The following is a 21,240-nucleotide window of genomic DNA, read 5'->3' on the forward strand; positions in this document are numbered from 1 at the left end:
TGTTACCATCAACACTCCACAACTTAGGGACCATGTTACCATCAACACTCAACAACTTAGGGACCATGTTACCATCAACACTCCACAACTTAGGGACCATGTTACAATCAACACTGAACAACTTAGGGACCATGTTACCATCAACACTGAACAACTTAGGGACCATGTTACCATCAACACTCAACAACTTAGGGACCATGTTACCATCAACACTCCACAACTTAGGGACCATGTTACCATCAACACTCCACAACTTAGGAACCATGTTACCATCAACACTCAACAACTTAGGGACCATGTTACCATCAACACTCCACAACTTAGGGACCATGTTACCATCAACACTCAACTTAGGGACCATGTTACCATCAACACTCAACAACTTCGGGACCATGTTACCATCAACACTCAACAACTTAGGGACCATGTTACCATCAACACTCCACAACTTAGGGACCATGTTACATTGTTACAATCAACACTTAACAACTTAGGGACCATGTTACCATCAACACTCAACAACTTAGGGCCCAGATTACCATCAACACTCAACAACTTAGGGACCATGTTACCATCAACACTCCACAACTTAGGGACCATGTTACCATCAACACTCCACAACTTAGGGACCATGTTACCATCAACACTCCACAACTTAGGGACCATGTTACCATCAACACTCAACAACTTAGGGACCAAGTTACCATCAACACTCCACAACTTAGGGACCATGTTACCATCAACACTCAACAACTTAGGGCCCAGATTACCATCAAAACTCCACAACTTAGGGACCATGTTACCATCAACACTCCACAACTTAGGGACCATGTTACAATCAACACTCAACAACTTAGGGACCATGTTACCATCAACACTCCACAACTTAGGGACCATGTTACCATCAACACAACAACTTAGGGACCATGTTACCATCAACACAACAACTTAGGGACCATGTTACCATCAACACTCAACTTAGGGACCATGTTACCATCAACACAACAACTTAGGGACCATGTTACAATCAACACTCAACAACTTAGGGACCATGTTACCATCAACACTCAACTTAGGGACCATGTTACCATCAACACTCCACAACTTAGGGACCATGTTACCATCAACACTCCACAACTTAGGGACCATGTTACATTGTTGCAATCAACACTCAACAACTTAGGGACCATGTTACCATCAACACTCCATAACTTAAGGACCATTTTACCAACACTCAACAACATAGGGACCATGTTACCATCAACACTCAACAACATAGGGACCATGTTACCATCAACACTCAGCAACATAGGGACCATGTTACCAACACTCAACAACTTAGGGACCATGTTACCATCAACACTCCACAACTTAGGGACCATGTTACCATCAACACTCCACAACTTAGGGACCATGTTACCATCAACACTCAACAACTTAGGGACCATGTTACCATCAACACTCCACAACTTAGGGACCATGTTACCATCAACACTCAACAACTTAGGGACCATGTTACCATCAACACTCCACAACTTAGGGACCATGTTACAATCAACACTCAACAACTTAGGGACCATGTTACCATCAACACTCCACAACTTAGGGACCATGTTACCATCAACACTCAACAACTTAGGGACCATGTTACCATCAACACTCAACAACTTAGGGACCATGTTACCATCAACACTCCACAACTTAGGGACCATGTTACAATCAACACTCAACAACTTAGGGACCATGTTACCATCAACACTCAACAACTTAGGGACCATGTTACCATCAACACTCCACAACTTAGGGACCATGTTACCATCAACACTCCACAACTTAAGGAACCATGTTACCATCAACACTCAACAACTTAGGGACCATGTTACCATCAACACTCCACAACTTAGGGACCATGTTACCATCAACACTCAACTTAGGGACCATGTTACCATCAACACAACAACTTCGGGACCATGTTACCATCAACACTCAACAACTTAGGGACCATGTTACAATCAACACTCAACAACTTAGGGACCATGTTACAATCAACACTCAACAACTTAGGGACCATGTTACCATTAACACTCAACTTAGGGACCATGTTACCATCAACACTCAACAACTTAGGGACCATGTTACCATCAACACTCCACAACTTAGGGACCATGTTACCATCAACACTCCACAACTTAGGAACCATGTTACCATCAACACTCAACAACTTAGGGACCATGTTACCATCAACACTCCACAACTTAGGGACCATGTTACCATCAACACTCAACTTAGGGACCATGTTACCATCAACACTCAACAACTTCGGGACCATGTTACCATCAACACTCAACAACTTAGGGACCATGTTACCATCAACACTCCACAACTTAGGGACCATGTTACATTGTTACAATCAACACTTAACAACTTAGGGACCATGTTACCATCAACACTCAACAACTTAGGGCCCAGATTACCATCAACACTCAACAACTTAGGGACCATGTTACCATCAACACTCCACAACTTAGGGACCATGTTACCATCAACACTCCACAACTTAGGGACCATGTTACCATCAACACTCCACAACTTAGGGACCATGTTACCATCAACACTCAACAACTTAGGGACCAAGTTACCATCAACACTCCACAACTTAGGGACCATGTTACCATCAACACTCAACAACTTAGGGCCCAGATTACCATCAAAACTCCACAACTTAGGGACCATGTTACCATCAACACTCCACAACTTAGGGACCATGTTACAATCAACACTCAACAACTTAGGGACCATGTTACCATCAACACTCCACAACTTAGGGACCATGTTACCATCAACACAACAACTTAGGGACCATGTTACCATCAACACAACAACTTAGGGACCATGTTACCATCAACACTCAACTTAGGGACCATGTTACCATCAACACAACAACTTAGGGACCATGTTACAATCAACACTCAACAACTTAGGGACCATGTTACCATCAACACTCAACTTAGGGACCATGTTACCATCAACACTCCACAACTTAGGGACCATGTTACCATCAACACTCCACAACTTAGGGACCATGTTACATTGTTGCAATCAACACTCAACAACTTAGGGACCATGTTACCATCAACACTCCATAACTTAAGGACCATTTTACCAACACTCAACAACATAGGGACCATGTTACCATCAACACTCAACAACATAGGGACCATGTTACCATCAACACTCAGCAACATAGGGACCATGTTACCAACACTCAACAACTTAGGGACCATGTTACCATCAACACTCCACAACTTAGGGACCATGTTACCATCAACACTCCACAACTTAGGGACCATGTTACCATCAACACTCAACAACTTAGGGACCATGTTACCATCAACACTCCACAACTTAGGGACCATGTTACCATCAACACTCAACAACTTAGGGACCATGTTACCATCAACACTCCACAACTTAGGGACCATGTTACAATCAACACTCAACAACTTAGGGACCATGTTACCATCAACACTCCACAACTTAGGGACCATGTTACCATCAACACTCAACAACTTAGGGACCATGTTACCATCAACACTCCACAACTTAGGGACCATGTTACAATCAACACTCAACAACTTAGGGACCATGTTACCATCAACACTCAACAACTTAGGTACCATGTTACCATCAACACTCCACAACTTAGGGACCATGTTACCATCAACACTCCACAACTTAAGGAAACCATGTTACCATCAACACTCAACAACTTAGGGACCATGTTACCATCAACACTCCACAACTTAGGGACCATGTTACCATCAACACTCAACTTAGGGACCATGTTACCATCAACACAACAACTTCGGGACCATGTTACCATCAACACTCAACAACTTAGGGACCATGTTACAATCAACACTCAACAACTTAGGGACCATGTTACAATCAACACTCAACAACTTAGGGACCATGTTACCATTAACACTCAACTTAGGGACCATGTTACCATCAACACTCAACAACTTAGGGACCATGTTACCATCAACACTCCACAACTTAGGGACCATGTTACTATCAACACTCCACAACTTAGGGACCATGTTACATTGTTACAATCAACACTTAACAACTTAGGGACCATGTTACCATCAACACTCCATAACTTAGGGACCATGTTACCAACACTCAACAACTTAGGGACCATGTTACCATCAACACTCAACAACTTAGGGACCAAGTTACCATCAACACTCAACAACTTAGGGACCAAGTTACCATCAACACTCCACAACTTAGGGACCATGTTACCATCAACACTCAACAACTTAGGGCCCAGATTACCATCAACACTCAACAACTTAGGGCCCAGATTACCATCAACACTCAACAACTTAGGGCCCAGATTACCATCAACACTCAACAACTTGGGGACCATGTTACCATCAACACTCCACAAATTAGGGACCATGTTACCATCAACACTCAACTTAGGGACCATGTTACCATCAACACAACAACTTCGGGACCATGTTACCATCAACACTCAACAACTTAGGGACCATGTTACAATCAACACTCAACAACTTAGGGACCATGTTACCATTAACACTCAACTTAGGGACCATGTTACCATCAACACTCAACAACTTAGGGACCATGTTACCATCAACACTCCACAACTTAGGGACCATGTTACTATCAACACTCCACAACTTAGGGACCATGTTACATTGTTACATTGTTACAATCAACACTTAACAACTTAGGGACCATGTTACCATCAACACTCCATAACTTAGGGACCATGTTACCAACACTCAACAACTTAGGGACCATGTTACCAACACTCAACAACTTAGGGACCATGTTACCATCAACACTCAACAACTTAGGGACCAAGTTACCATCAACACTCAACAACTTAGGGACCAAGTTACCATCAACACTCCACAACTTAGGGACCATGTTACCATCAACACTCAACAACTTAGGGCCCAGATTACCATCAACACTCAACAACTTAGGGCCCAGATTACCATCAACACTCAACAACTTAGGGCCCAGATTACCATCAACACTCAACAACTTGGGGACCATGTTACCATCAACACTCCACAACTTAGGGACCATGTTACCATCAACACTCAACTTAGGGACCATGTTACCATCAACACAACAACTTAGGGACCATGTTACAATCAACACTCAACAACTTAGGGACCATGTTACAATCAACACTCAACAACTTAGGGACCATGTTACCATTAACACTCAACTTAGGGACCATGTTACCATCAACACTCCACAACTTAGGGACCATGTTACTATCAACACTCCACAACTTAGGGACCATGTTACATTGTTACAATCAACACTTAACAACTTAGGGACCATGTTACCATCAACACTCAACAACTTAGGGACCATGTTACCATCAACACTCCATAACTTAGGGACCATGTTACCAACACTCAACAACTTAGGGACCATGTTACCAACACTCAACAACTTAGGGACCATGTTACCATCAACACTCAACAACTTAGGGACCAAGTTACCATCAACACTCAACAACTTAGGGACCAAGTTACCATCAACACTCCACAACTTAGGGACCATGTTACCATCAACACTCAACAACTTAGGGCCCAGATTACCATCAACACTCAACAACTTAGGGCCCAGATTACCATCAACACTCAACAACTTAGGGCCCAGATTACCATCAACACTCAACAACTTGGGGACCATGTTACCATCAACACTCCACAACTTAGGGACCATGTTACCATCAACACTCCACAACTTAGGGACCATGTTACATTGTTACAATCAACACTTAACAACTTAGGGACCATGTTACCATCAACACTCAACAACTTAGGGACCAAGTTACCATCAACACTCCACAACTTAGGGACCATGTTACCATCAACACTCAACAACTTAGGGCCCAGATTACCATGAACACTCAACAACTTAGGGCCCAGATTACCATCAACACTCAACAACTTAGGGACCAAGTTACCATCAACACTTAACTTAGGGACCAAGTTACCATCAACACTACAACTTAGGGACCAAGTTACCATCAACACTCAACAACTTAGGGACTATACTCGTCACACAGCAACAGTTCTACTGTGGCCCCATGAGTGAATATTTTGGTCAAGTTTGGACAACCAATCGTGGTAAAATATCGCCATTACTATTCTTCGTCAAATCGTCACACTATGTATACCTTGTGTCGACCAAGTCGAGTGAGGTACCTCAACTGATGTACTCACGAGGTTTTCTGCAAGGCGAAGTTCATATTTGGTGAAGACGCGGCCTATACTCGAGCTGTACGCGTCGCTGGTTAACCCCGTGATGAGCCGTAAACCAATCAGCGGTAACTAAGGACACTCCAGCCGAGTTACCACCTCTTCTGCAGTCATTCCCCAGTCCCCACCCGATTGATGTGGAATGATCATGATCCTCAAACTTCACACTCCGTCGACACACAGCAGTGTACCATCCCACTCACTTCCTTTCTAATTCTATTAGTGTCTGTGTTTGATTTAACAATATGACTAATCAAATTCCAACTTCTTCAATCCATCCAATTATTTTCTCAAGACATATTTATAATTAGTTTTGACCATACGGCAAGGAGAGTTTGGAACAAGACCTGTAAACACGAAATATTACACCATCTATTACACCACCTTTATCTCAGGCACACACACGAATGTGTACACAATATTTTTCCTTAAAATAGTTTAAAACAATTTATTTTCACACAATTCACATTCAATTACTGCCATTCACGAGTTTTAATATGACGGCGCCAAAAAGGGAATAATTAAGACCAGCAGCGATAAACAGAACTAATACTATACAGCGCCCAGCACAACGATCATATTTTTCAACGATTTGTGGAATTGACAGACTTAAAGTATTTGGTCTTCCTCTTTATTGTGAATACAAGCATATATTAAAAATATTTGGACAAATGAATACACATTGAACGGTAAGGCCAAGGGTGATACCAAATTATGACATTGAAGAAACCAGCACACCCGTAACATGGCGACAATCACATTGCAGTGGAGGATTTGTATGCCTTGGTTTCGTCCCTCCTTGTACGTGAGCTAGCAAGTAATACTGGGGGAAAATTATCCCCTTGGCACAACGACCCAGAGTGCCAACGGTAACCTGTACTAACCGCTGATCTTTATTATACTGACTCGAGATATAGCCGTCTTACAGCCATCTTGGAACTCACACAAGAAACGTACGCAGACCGCACGACGCACGTACGATATTTCACGGACCAGTGTTTATTTGTTTGATTGTCGCGCTACTCCTCCTACAGTTATGTGCCGATTGCATGCAGACTTCCTACATATATAGGATCAGCATGACCCCAATCAGTGTGGAGGGAGCGATCGAAGTTGCTGTCCGTTGCCTAGCCTATACACCGTCCAAATAAAGGTACGCGCGAGCAGAACGTGTTGCGTCTTGAACCAAGATCACCTTGAGGGGGTACTCTGCTTGTATCGAGAAACACTGTTTTGAGGGTAGTTTTGCATGGAGTATTGATATTACATGCCTAATTAAGTCGTGGTGCTATTTGTGTGAAGAGTGCATGTATTAATTAATTGGGGCCTTTTTGTATAATTCTCTTCAAAATTTCATCAATCCTTGTATTTGTATTTATTTTGTTCTTTGGTATTTCCAAAAAACATCCCGATTTGTTGTTTTGGGTTGAAAATTCACGCTATTGTATCTTGGTATATTATATACAAATTACAAGATTTTAGCCAATGCTTTGCCTTGTCCTTGTCGTTGAAAACATGCTATTGAAGCGCGGTGCTACGCGCGCTACTTGTTTAGCAAGGAGGAAGTGGACAACGCGGTAAGTTAAAAGAGTCTTTATTGCAAGAGCTCCACTGTAGGCTGTAGCACTGGAGCGCTCCGGGCTGCGCGACGGTGTATATCCCGAGGCCACGCCTACCCCTCGGGCGTGTCCGCCGCCCACTTGGTGCGCGGAATGATGCCATCACGCCAGTGAGCTTTCGTGTCCGCCACATGCACCCCCCCAGAATTCCCGCGCACCTGGAGGGCCAGTTTGCGGGGCAAACGGATGACCCGGCCGAAGCGCCCTCTGGCGACTGGCGGCGTCCGGGGTGCAGGGATGCCAGCCGGGATGCCTCCGGCTGCACCCGGGATGGGTGCCGGACCGGGGGGCGGCATGCCGGCGGGGCTGGGCGGTGCCAGGGGTCCGCCCGCAGGGGGGCGGCCTCGACGCGGGGGCCGAACCACCGGCGGTGGGTGGTCCACGTCGAGGTGGGCCGGCTTGAGGCGATCCACTGAGACGCGGTCGGGAGTACCGCCGATGTCCAAGGTGAAATGTTTCACCCCGGTCTCCAGCACGCGGAAAGGCCCGTCGTACGGGGGCCACAGTGGTGTCCGGTGGGCGTCGTGCCGGACGAAGACGTACAACGCGGTGCGAAGCTCCGGGGCGACGTGCGTAGATGGGTGCCCGTGGTGCGCCGTCAGCACCGGGGCGAACCTCCGGGCGGTCTCCTGCAGCGCGGTGCGCTCCTGCCCCGCGGACCATCTTGCCGTGGGGTCGGGGAGGAACTCGCCCAGCACCCGCAGCGGTTGTCCGAAGACCAACTCCGCCGCGGATGCGCGCAGGTCGTCCTTGGGCGCCGTCCGGAGGCCCAGCAGGACCCAGGGGAGCCTGTCGACCCAGCCGCCGACAATGAGGGTGGCTCGGAGCGCGGCCTTCAACGAGCGGTGGAACCGCTCGCACAGGGCATTGGCCTGGGGGTGGTAGGCCGTGGTTCGGTGCAGCTGGACCCCGAGCCCCCACGCGACCGCCCCCCAGAGCTCCGAGGTGAACTGGGGGCCGCGGTCGGACGAGATGTCCGAGGGGGCGCCGAACCGGGTGACCCAGGTGGCGATGAACGCCTGCGCGACGTCCGCCGCCGTCGTCGCCGCCAAAGGCACAGCCTCCGGCCACCGGGTGGTGCGGTCCACCATTGTGAGGACATGGGTGAAACACCGCGAGGGGAGCAGAGGTCCCACCAGGTCCACGTGAACGTGGTCGAACCTACGCTCCGGCACCGGAAACGGGGCCAATGGGGCCTGGGTGTGTCGGTGCATCTTCGTGCGCTGGCACGCGAGGCACGTTCTGGTCCAGCCGCGGACGGCCCTCCGGAGGCCATGCCAGACAAACTTGTCGGCGACCAACCTCTGGGAGGCCCTCGTGCCCGGGTGGGACAGGCCGTGGATGGCGTCAAAAACCTGGCGCTGCCAGCCCGCGGGCACGATGGGGCGAGGCCGCTTGAGGGAGAAGTCGCACCAGAGGGCCGTGCCCGCGCCTTCGAACGGCACCTCGGTGACGCGGAGGCCCGTGACGGCGGTCCGCAAGGCCTGGACGTCGGGGTCGGCGGCCTGGTCCGCCGCCATCTGGGCATAGTCGATGTCGAGGTGGACTGCGTGGGCGACGGACCGGGAAAGGCAATCCGCCACCGGGTTGTCCTTCCCCGCGACGTGCCGGATGTCCGTCGTATATTCGGACACGGGCGAGAGGTGACGCTGCTGCCGGGGCGACCACGGCTCAGTGACCTTGCCCATCGCGAAGACCAGTGGCTTGTGGTCGACGAAGGCCGTGAACGCACGGCCCTGGAGCAGATGGCGGAAGTGCCTGACCGCCAGGTGGAGCCCGAGCAACTCGCGGTCAAAGGTACCATAACGGCGTTCGGGCGGGCGAAGCTGCCGGCTGAAGAACGCCAGCGGTTGCCAAGCACCACGCACCCATTGCTCATGCACCGCGCCCACCGCGTAGTCCGAGGCGTCGGTGGTGAGGGCGATCGGGCGCCGGGTGCGCGAGCATGGTGGCGTTGGCCAAGGCGAGCTTCGCGCCGATGAACGCCGCGTCCATCTGCTCGGTCCAGGTAACGTCACCTTTGCCCGGCTTCCCTCGGAGGGCCTCGTGCAGGGGGCGCAGGAGCTGGGCGATGCGGGGCAGGAACCGATGGTAAAACTTTAGCATGCCCAGGAACTCCTGGAGCCCCTTGATCGTGCGGGGGCGCGGAAACCCCTTCACCGCCTCCACCTTGGCCGGTAGGGGGACAGCCCCGTGCCTAGTGACACGGTGCCCCAAAAAGTCGATCTCGGCGACGCCGAACCGGCACTTGGCGGGGTTCACGATGAGGCCATGCTGACCCAGGCATTCGAAGAGTGTGCGGAGATGGTGGATGTGCTCCTCGCGGGACGCGCTGGCGACGAGGATGTCGTCCAGGTAGACGTACACAAAATCCAAGTCGCGTAAGACGCTGTCCATTAGTCGCTGGAACGCCTGAGCCGCATTCTTCAACCCGAAGGGCATCCGAAGAAATTCGAAAAGTCCGAATGGCGTGATGACCGCCGTCTTCGGGATGTCCTCCGGCCTGACGGGGACCTGATGGTAACCGCGTATGAGGTCCACCTTTGAAAAGAAGGACATGCCCGCCAACCGGGCGGAGAAGTCCTGGATGTGGGGGACGGGGTAGCGGTCGGGGGTGGTGGCGTCGTTGAGGCGCCGGTAGTCCCCGCACGGTCGCCATCCCCTGCCGGGCTTTGGCACGATGTGGAGTGGCGACGCCCAAGCACTCTCGGAGCGCCGCACTATGCCGAGCCGCTCCAGCGTAGCGAACGCCGCTTTAGCTACCGCGAGCTTCGTCGGCTCGAGGTGACGTGCCCGGGCGTAGACCGGTGGCCCGGCGGTGGGGATGTGGTGTTCCACCCCGTGCTTGACGGCCCCCGCCGAGAAGGTGGGCCGCGTGAGGGCCGGGAAGCCTGCGAGGAGGCGGGTGAATTCGTCCGCTGCCGGAAGCGTACAGATCAACCTGGCCGGAACCGAACCGCTCAGCAAGCCGCTCGGCTGCTCAACGTGAGCTGCTCAACGAGCTGGGCGCGCAAGCGAGCGAGCTGAACGTCTCGGCCTGGACGAGCCTTCTGTGCTTTATGTCCACCAACAGCCCATTAGCGCACAGGAAGTCCGCGCCGAGCAGTGCCATGGGCACGTCGGCAGTGACGAACGACCACCGGAAAACCTGCCCTCCGAACCGCAGAGAGAGGCAGCGTTTTCCGTATGTGCGTATGGATGTACCATTGGCAGCAAGCAGCGCGGGGCCCCGGCCCGCGGTTTGCTTGTCGGACGTACCGGCGGGAACGACACTCACCTGCGCTCCCGTGTTGCACAGGTAACGGCGCCCGGATAAGGTGTCCGTTATGAACAGTAGGCTGTTTGAACGGCCGGCGCTCAGTGCCACTACCGAGGGCCGGCCCGGGCGTTTCCCGACCTGCCGAATGAGCACGGCGGGCGACACTGCCGAGCCTCGTGGCCGAACTGGGCGTGGAAAAAAACACCAGGTTGGCGGCGGAGGCGGCGGAGGCCGTGGTTTTCTCCGCGGCGGCGGTGGTGGGCGGGGCGTGGCGGCGGCCGCGAGGTGTGCATCAGCATCAGCCACGAGGTGTGCATCAGCCTCGGGATGCGCGACGGCCGCGCCAAAACTCGCCTGCGTGTCCAAAGCCGCGAAGAACTTGTCGGCCTCGGCAGCGAGAGCTCAGGGTTCCGTCGTCGCAGAACCGGCCAACACGAGGCGTACTCGTGCCGGCAGCTGGCGTCGAAATAACGCCCGGAATAGAGCATTCGGGGTTTCGTCGCCCATCAGCGACAGCATATGGTCCATGCGGACCGACGGTCGCATGTCACCGAGCTCGGGGAGGTCCAGGAGGCGGTCGGCCCGTGCGTCCACCGTGAGGCCGAACGTGGCGAGGAGGAGACGCTTGATCGCCTCGTACCTGCCGTCGGCCGGTGGGTTCCTCAGGACCGACACGACGCGGGCGGCCGTGCCAGGCCCGAGGGAGGCGACCACGTGGCAGTACATGGGCTCGTCCACCGTGATGCCTCGAAGTCGGAACTGGGCTTCTGCCTGCAGGAACCAAACTTCAGCTTGAGCCACTCAGAACTCGGGGAGTTTGATTGTGACCACGTTGGTTGCCATTGCTGTGGCGTGTTCGGGTGGTCAGCGACGGCTGACCAGAACGTCGGAGGGTCACCAATGAAGCGCGGTGCTACGCGCGCTACTTGTTTAGCAAGGAGGAAGCGGACAACGCGGTAAGTTAAAAGAGTCTTTATTGCAAGAGCTCCACTGTAGCACTGAAGCGCTCCGGGCTGCGTGCCCGGTGTATATCCCGGGGCCACGCCTACCCCTCGGGCATGGCCGCCGCCCACTTGGTGCGCGGAATGATGCTATCACGCCAGTGAGCTTTCGTGTCTGCCACACTATGAAGGTTTTTTTTGGGGGTTTTTTTTCTATACAAAGTCGAGGCTCGTGTAAGAGCTAACACATTAAACACAAACAACATAAACTGACACATAAAACATACAATAAAGGGAGCGGGAGACAAGAGAGGGAGAGAGAGGGCAGCTCACAAGCACAACAACTGTAGAGAACAGGGACATCGGAAGATCTGTGGGAGGGAGAGGGCTTGGGGGTAGGGGCAGGGGAAGGAGGGAAGGGGTACACTGTATAAAACAAATGGACACTACTCGGAATTTCAGGAATGAAGTCGGAGATCGAAGGAGGTGGATTTGGGGTGTATTAACGGGGGTAGAAAAGATCAAGGTTTTGGATGGGGGAAGATAAGAGATGGTGGTGAACAGCTGTTTTAAAGACCTGGAGTGAATATTTTTGTCCACCATTGAATATCGCCACTTGGTTATCCGGCCTATCAGATTGAAGAGACTGTGGGAGTTTGTTCCAGAGGCGGGAGAAAAGAGGAATGAAGGAGTGAAGGTGAGCAGAGAGTCTTGATTTTGGCAGTTTAACCAGAAGAGGGTTGCTGGCAGATCTTGTGCGACCTGAAGGAATATTTGGGGGACAGAGCGCAGACAGAGCTGGGGGAGATAGCACAGAGAGGATTCGGTGGAAGATTTAAAGACCACCAACCTGCCTGCGGTGAGTGAGTGAAAGGCTCTCAGAATCGGCTTCATCACGGGAGATTCCAATTATTCTGAAAGCTTTGGTTTCTACAGCATGAAGCTGAGCCAGGTGTGAGATTGGAGCACCAGCCCAGAGGAGAGAACAGTAATCCATAAAGCTGCAGATGAAAGCCTTGTATGTGGTGAGGAGCTCAGCAGTGCCAAGGAAGGACTTTGCATGACAGAGACTGGCATTGGAGGCCAGCTTGGAAATGTGGTTTTCCCAGGAAGGATCATGGCAGATAGTGAGACCCAAAACCTTGAGTGATAGAACTTCTTCGAGAGGATTGTTGAGAAAGTAGATGGGAGGGTTGTCCAGTCGGTCTTTTCGGAGAGACATAGTAAGAGTGTGAGATTTGTCAGGATTGAAAGATATGTTCCACTTGTTTGACCAGTCTGTGATTTTGTCCAGGTCTGCAGAGAGTGAGGAGGCTGCAGACTGACGGTATGAGGGATGAGGTATGGAGCAGCAGAGAGTGGAGTCATCAGCAAAGAGATAGAGAGGATTTTCCAGAGAGTCAGAGAGATCATTGATGAAGACGAGAAAAAGCACACGGCCCAGAACACTACCTTGGGGAACTCCAGCCTGAACAGGAAGGGGCGAAGAGAGAAACCCATTCAGGACCACACGTTGACTATGACCAGAGAGGAAGTCTGTAAGCCATGCGTGGAGATTTCCATGGATACCATCGGAGGAGAGCTTGGTGAGCAGAGCGGGGTGCCAGACCATATCGAAGGCATGTGATATGTCAAGGGAGACAGCTCTGATTTCCTATTTGGCATTGAGGACCTCCATCCATTGTTGAGACAGCAGAAGCAGCATGTCCAGAGTAGAATGACCTGGTCTGACTCCAAATTGATGATCCGAGATCAAGCCATTGGAGAAGAGAAAGGGTTTCATATCAGAAGCAATGATGGATTCCATGACCTTGGTGATTATTGGGAGCAGGCTGATTGGTCTATCATTGTAAGGATCTGTTTTTGCACCTTTTTGTGTAAAGCGGTAATGTTGGCTGATTTCCAAGCAGATGGAACCTTCTTGTAGGATGCTCTCCAATTGCCATACAATGGGGTGTGCAACAGTTTTTCCTAGCGCTACTGCACTGGCGGAAAGAACAGGAGTAAGATCTGGAAGAACTATCTTACGGTTTCTTCAAGGAATACTCTACCTACTGCAGCACTCTGTGATTCTTGTTAAAAAAGAATTAAAATGTTTTTATCTTACAGTTCCACATTGTTGTCACTTTTGGACCATTCCAGTTTTAGTTATTTGTGTCTTGCTCCCTCAAATTACTTCCCTAAACATTTATTGATTTAGCAAATACACATTGGACTTAGATTCAAATATCCTTTCGGCCTGCCAGTGGCCTGTGCCATCAATGGTGCATTGCCCGCACGTTCGATCAAGAATTTGGAATTTGTCCGGGATGTCGGAGACACGATCGACACAGTTCCGAAGTTGGCATGCTCCCTGAGCTTATCCTGCCAGCCAACTTTCCTAAGCATTAATGAGTGAAAAAAAATTCAAAATATAAATTTGCGGTCAAACAAACTGCAGTTTCATGTGTAGGAATGAATGCAGTCACAGACGTATCACAGGATAACAGACAGGATACCAGAAATACAGAAGCATCGTGCATGTCTGTGGAACGGACTCGTTGCCTAATCTTGTTCTTCCAATCCAATCCAATCGTTCCAATCTTGTTTCTACTGCTTTCGACCAAACTCCGTATCTATCTGCTTCAGGCACATAAGTTACATCCCTTTAAAAACTGATGTATTAAACTTTTCTTCTGCAGTAATTAATAGATACACAGAGACCCTAAAAATAATCCCCACCACCATAGCCAATGCTGTAGTCTCATAAAAAAACACAGTCTTTGAGGCGAATTTCTATGAAATGAATTTAAAGTTTTAATGCAATAATTCATTTTTAAATCTTTGTTGTTCTTTGCTCTTATTTTAGAGATTTCTTGTACCATAAAGTGAGGTGACTTGGAACACTTGTTACAAGGTTCATTGGGATGACTTTTTTCGCAGAAATATGTTGTACTTCAAAATGAATGTTTTTATTTATTTATTATTATTACCTCCGCCACCGAAGGTGGATGGTTATGTTTATATACATGGTTATGTTTTCACCCCTGTCTGTTTGTCTGTTTGTCTTTCTGTGAACAAGATATCTCAAAAAGTTGTGGGCAGATGCGGACGAAATTTGGCAGAGAGGTAGTGCATGTGACAAGGACGAAATAATTAGATTTTGATGAAGATCCGCATTCGGATCCGGATACTAGATTTTTTAAAGTGATTCTTCACCATTGAGAGATAGGGCTAAACCGATACATACAGTCATGTGAAAAAGGAAGTACACCCCATGTAAAGTTTTGACTTTGTCAACATATTTCAACATACAGCTATTTGATCTTCATTTCAACAATATTGATAGATAAAGGTGATATAATATAACAAATATCATGAAACATTTACATTTTGTAGGCCATTGTATAATTTAAATAAACATAAATGCAAATTTCGCATGTGGAAAAAGTAAGTACACCCCGACATTTATCACTACTTCAAATACCTAAAATTAGAATCAGGTGCACCAGCTCAGGTGCAAATGATGAGAACATCGTTAGAGAGGATCTTGGAGGAACCTGTCTTATTTAAACCTCAGATATTTCGTTTGGTTTGCTCTTTGTTGTTGAAGTGTGCGGCGTCACCATGCCTAGATCAAAAAAGCTCTCTGAGGCCTTCAGAAAGAAGGTTATAGATGCCTACGAGTCTGGGAAGGGATTTAAAAAGATCTCCAAACAATTTGAAAAAATCAATCATTTGACTGTCCGGAAGATCATCTACAAGTGGAGAAGATTCCAAACAACTGCCAACTTGTTCAGGCCAGGCCGCCCCAGCAGGTTTAGCCCGAGAGCAGACCGCAAGATGCTGAAAGAAGTCTCTAAGAACTCCAGAATGTCATCAGGGGACCTACAGCTAGCTCTTGCCACTGTTGATGTCAAAGTGCACGAGTCTACCATTGGAAAGAGGCTGCACAAATTTGATCTACATGGGAGGTGTGCCAGGAGGAAACCTTTGCTGTCCAGAAAGAACATCAGGGCAAGACTAAAGTTTGTCAATGAACACCCAGGCAAAGACCAGCACTTCTGGAACAATGTGCTCTGGACAGATGAGTCAAAGGTAGAGCTATTTGGCCACAGTACCAGAAGACATGTTTGGCGAAAACCAAAGACAGCATTTGACCACTAGAACCTGATACCAACTGTAAAGCATGGTGGTGGAAATATCATGGTTTGGGGCAGCTTTGCTGCATCAGGGCCTGGGCAGCTCACCATCATAGAATCCACTGTGAATTCTTCATTGCACCAGAGGGTGCTTGAGGATAATGTGAGGCCATCTGTCGGAAAATTGAAGCTCAACCGAAGGTGGACCTTGCAACATGACAATGAGCCGAAACATACCAGTAAATCCACCAAGGAATGGCTGAAAAGAAAGAAATGGAGGGTTCTGGAATGGCTAAGTCAAAGCCCGGATCTAAATCCCATTGAGATGTTGTGGGGGGATTTGAAACGAGCTGTGCATGCAAGAAACCCCTCAAACATCACCCAGCTGAAAGAATTCTGCATGGAGGAGTGGGCAAAAATTTCTCCCAGTCGATGTCAGAGACTAGTAGACAGTTATAAGAAACGCCTACTTGAGGTTGTTTCTGCCAAAGGGGGCAATACCACCTATTAGAGCCAAGGGTGTACTTACTTTTTCCACATGCGAAATTTGCATTTATGTTTATTTAAATTATACAATGGACTACAAAATGTAAATGTTTCATGATATCTATATATATAAAACACAGTTTGTGTGTGTGTGTGTGTGTGTAATGTTACCGATAGACTCCTAAACGGAGAGGCTCACGTACTTGATATTTGGCACAGACATGGCCATTGAGCCTGGGAAGAACATGGCCGACCTAAAAATTTGTTTCATAATATTTTTTTACCATATTCTTACCTCAGCGCATTTCAGCGAGGAATAATATCTGACCGGTGGCAGAGCAGCGCGCTGATTCGCTCAGAGCGATCACGTGATGTTCCTTGCCGCCATTTACTCAGTTACGCATTCGCACGTATTTCAGAGCGAAAAGCGATTGCGTTTTTTCACATTTGAGCAAGGAACATTGCCATTCACACCACATAGGTTTTTTTTTCTTTCATCTTTAGATCCATATTTTTTGCCATAACGTAGCGCATTATGGCTCTCTCAAGCTCGAGTTAGCCAATCACCTGGGAGCATGAGGCCACTTTGGCCACGCCCACGACACGACGCAGAGTTGCAATCGATCGCTCAGAGCGATCACGTGATGTTCCTTGCCACGTGATTGCGTTTTTTCACATTTCAGCGAGGAACATTGCCATTCACACCACATAGGTTTTTTTTTCTTTCATCTTTAGATCCATATTTTTTGCCATAACGTAGCGCATTATGGCTCTCTCGAGCTCGAGTTTGCCAATCACCTGGGAGCATGAGGCCACGTTGGCCACGCCCACGACACGACGCAGAGTTGCAATCGTGTGTTTGCATCGTTTCTTACCACGTGTAAACGTGGTATTTTGTCTATGAGTATTGAATTTGGTATTTTGAATTTGTCTACGAGTGAGTGAATGGAAGACTGACTGTGATAAAGGCAATGGCACCGAAGAAAAGAAATTTGTCACGTTCAACCTCCCGAGCAAGGAAAATCGCTGATCGGAGACTCCATGAAGCCGATGAAGATACTTTTCACCATCGACAAGCCAATCAAGAACGTGTCTCTAGATTCAGACAGCGAGAGACAGAAGATGAGACAGAGGCACGTCTAAACGCCAATCAACAATGTCTGGCGAGGGCCAGCCAGCGAGAGACAGAAGATGAGACAGAGGCACGTCTAAACGCCAATCAACAATGTCTGGCGAGTGCCAGACAGCGAGAGACAGAAGATGAGACAGAGGCACGTCTAAACGCCAATCAACAACGTCTGGCGAGGGCCAGACAGCGAGAGACAGAAGATGAGACAGAGGCACGTCTAAACGCCAATCAACAACGTCTGGCGAGGGCCAGACAGCGAGAGACAGAAGATGAGACAGAGGCACGTCTAAACGCCAATCAACAACGTCTGGCGAGGGCCAGACAGCGAGAGACAGAAGATGAGACAGAGGCACGTCTGAACGCTAATCAACAACGTGTGGCGAGGGCCAGACAGCGAGAGACAGAAGATGAGACAGAGGCACGTCTAAACGCCAATCAACGCGAGGGCCAGACAGCAGGAGACAGAAGAACAGCGCCAAAAACGACTCAACAACTGGCAACCATCAGGCAGACGGCAGCCGGCCATTGCATGGGAGAAGGCTGCATTCAGTTACAATCCGTACACTGACTACTCCTCAAACGTTGATATTGGCTCCATGTCGTTCACCTGTCAGCTTTGCCATGCCTTGAAATGGAAGGGAGAAATACCAGGAATGTGTTGCAGGGGAGGCAATGTCCTTTTGCCTTCTCTCCTATCTCCACCGGAACCTTTGAAAGAACTACTTCAATCAACTACGACTCAATCCAGACACTTCCTGAAGGAAATCCGTAATTACAACTCTTCGTTCCAAATGACTTCGTTTGGAGCAGATCGCGTCGTCACTGAGCAAGGATTCATGCCTACATTCAAGGTGCAAGGCCAGGTATACCACCTCATTGGCTCTATCCACCCTCAACCAGGTGAGCAACCGAAATTTTTACAAATCTATTTTATGGGTGACCACCGAGAAGAAGCTGCCTGACCCCCCTCGCCCCCTCCCCCTCCCCCCTACCCCTTACCCCTCCCCCCTCTCCTCCCCTCCCCCCTTCTCCTCCCCTCCCCCCTCCTCCTCCCTCCTCTTCTCTCCTCCCCCCCCTCTTCTCCCCTCCCCCCCCTCTTCTCCCCTCCCCCCCTCCTCCCCTCCCCCCCGTTCTCCTCTCCTCCCCTTCCCCTCCCCTCCCCTCCCCCGCCCGGCAATGCCGGGTACTTCTGCTAGTTTGTTATATTATATCACCTTTATCTATCAATATTGTTGAAATGAAGATCAAATAGCTGTATGTTGAAATATTTTGAAAAAGTCAAAACTTTACATGGGGTGTACTTACTTTTTCACGTGACTCTACAACATACCAGTACAACAAAATACCAGCACGATATCTCAAAAAATTATCGACGGATTTGGACTGAACTTGGTGGAGAGGTTGGGCGCATCACAACGACTAATCGATTCGATTTTGGTGAAGATCTGAATATGGATTTGGATATGACAATTATTTGATTTTTAAGTGATTCTTCACCATTGAGTGATATGGCGAAAATGGACATATAGCACAATGTCTCAAAAAGTTATGGACAGATTTGGACGAAACTTGGTGGACTGGTTGGGTTTGGAACAAGGACGAATCGATTCGATTTTGATGAATTGGTGAAGATCCGGATTCGGATCCGGCTACTCGATCTTTTAAAGTGATTTTTCACCATTGAGAGATCGGGCTAAACCGATACATAGCACGATATCTCAAAAAAGTATCGACGGATTTGTACGAAACTTGGTGGAGAGGTTGGGCGTGTGACAATGACTAATCGATTCGATTTTGGTGAAGATCTAAATATGGATTTGGATATGACAATTATTTAATTTTTAAGTGATTCTTCACCATTGAGTGATAGGGCGAAACGGACATATAGCACAATATCTCAAAAAGTATGGACAGATTTGGACGAAACTTGGTGGACTGGTTGGGTTCGGAACAAGGGCGAATCGATTCGATTTTGGTGAAGATCTGAAAATGCATTCGGATACGATAATTATTTAATTTTTAAGTGATTCTTAACTATTGAGAGATCAGGTGAAAAGCGATATATATTAACATGATATTTAAAAAAAATTATGTACGAGTTATGACTAAACTTGGTGGATGAGTTGGTTTGGTGACAAGAACAAGCTGATTCGATTTTGGTTCAGGTCCGATTCCAGATCCGGCTGCTCAGTGGGATACAAACCATAAACTATTCAGCCTGGCGGAGGTAAGCGCTCCACCGAGTGCCCTTCTCGTCTTTATTGTTAAAATATATATATATATATTTACATAATATTTTTTATTATTATTCAACGTTTTAAACAAACTCCCAAACAGTTCAACCCCACCCCTCCACCCCACCACCAATTAGGGTAAGAATTTGAATATCACCACTTGGTTGGTTGTTCAAACCTGGTGAATCGGTAAATGTTCAAACACACCCCAAACACAAGGTGATTTTGAATGCCTGAATATCAAAAGAAATAACCATCAACCCCAAATCTGATGATCACCAAATAAGGGTGTTGGAAAAGTCACACCCTGGAGAGGATTTAAAGCCAGTAATACCACGCATCTATTTTGTTTAGGTTTTTTAGAATTGTTAAAAAATGTATACTGCCCTCTTTCCCTTCTCCTCCGTTTGTGGAAGGACGGTGCGGCCTCCATCCCCCTGGCGAGCGCAGCAGTCAAAGCTCCCTCACGATTGCTCCACAAAACGCTCTCCTCCATGGACACAACAATCGCGAAGCTCCTTCTTCACCCGCCCATGTCATCTGGCCGCGTCACTCGGGGGTGGGTGGGGGGGGGCATGGCCCACCGGCCCCGCCCCCCGCCCACTGCAGCTCCGCCTCTCCCGGGCAGGTTCCCACCGTATCGTGTCCATGGAGCGTGAATCCTAGCCAGCTGATGTTTTACTTAGCCGGTGGTTGTTACAAATGTTAGGGATGGCCACAGAGGGTATCATGAACAGGGGAATTTATCTTTAATCCCTGCTACTAATTAACACGGCATCACTCCTCATATAATACACAGGTAAACTCAGCCTAAAGCTACATTTCCCCTACTTATTACATCGAAATGCTCCTACACGTCACATGGTCCATGCTATTTCCTATTCAATCCTACCTTTCCTATGGTATTCTCTTACCTACCCCATAAACGTAATAGTATTCTATATAGACAGCCGACGCTTTCGTTCGCCAGACTTTGTTTTTCCTCAGAAACAGATGGGCGTTAATTGGCCATTAGCATCTAATCGAATTAAACTGTGAGCATCTAATCGCTCCGTCTGTCTTTACAAAACAATTTTGTGCTACCAGTATTCGTCCCATGCCCGAGGGCAAGTCGCTACCCCTCCC

General features: G+C 48.5%; 2 protein-coding genes across 5 annotated transcripts in view; one reads left to right on the forward strand and one right to left on the reverse strand.

Moving 5' to 3' along the window:
• Positions 1 to 21,240, reverse strand: part of LOC137425310 (uncharacterized) — a 49,580-nt gene that overhangs the window by 28,177 nt on the left and 163 nt on the right. The window contains exon 2 of the mRNA XM_068113597.2: positions 6,245 to 6,398. Within this exon, the coding sequence (XP_067969698.2) occupies positions 6,245 to 6,398 (154 nt within the window). The remainder of the gene's footprint in view (positions 1 to 6,244; positions 6,399 to 21,240) is intronic.
• The window catches only part of LOC137425312 (phosphoinositide 3-kinase adapter protein 1), a 118,070-nt gene continuing 104,290 nt past the window's right edge, over positions 7,461 to 21,240 (forward strand). For 2 of the 4 annotated variants that reach the window (XM_068113612.2, XM_078776525.1), the window contains exon 1: positions 7,465 to 7,530. The gene's annotated coding sequence lies outside the window, so the exon portion shown is untranslated. Of the gene's footprint in view, positions 7,531 to 21,240 lie in introns of all 4 variants that reach the window. The other 2 variants (XM_078776527.1, XM_068113610.2) reach the window with 2 other exon arrangements.

Source organism: Myxine glutinosa, chromosome 4 (genome assembly GCF_964187855.1).
Source record: "Myxine glutinosa chromosome 4, kmMyxGlut1.1, whole genome shotgun sequence".
NCBI lineage: Eukaryota > Metazoa > Chordata > Myxini > Myxiniformes > Myxinidae > Myxine > Myxine glutinosa.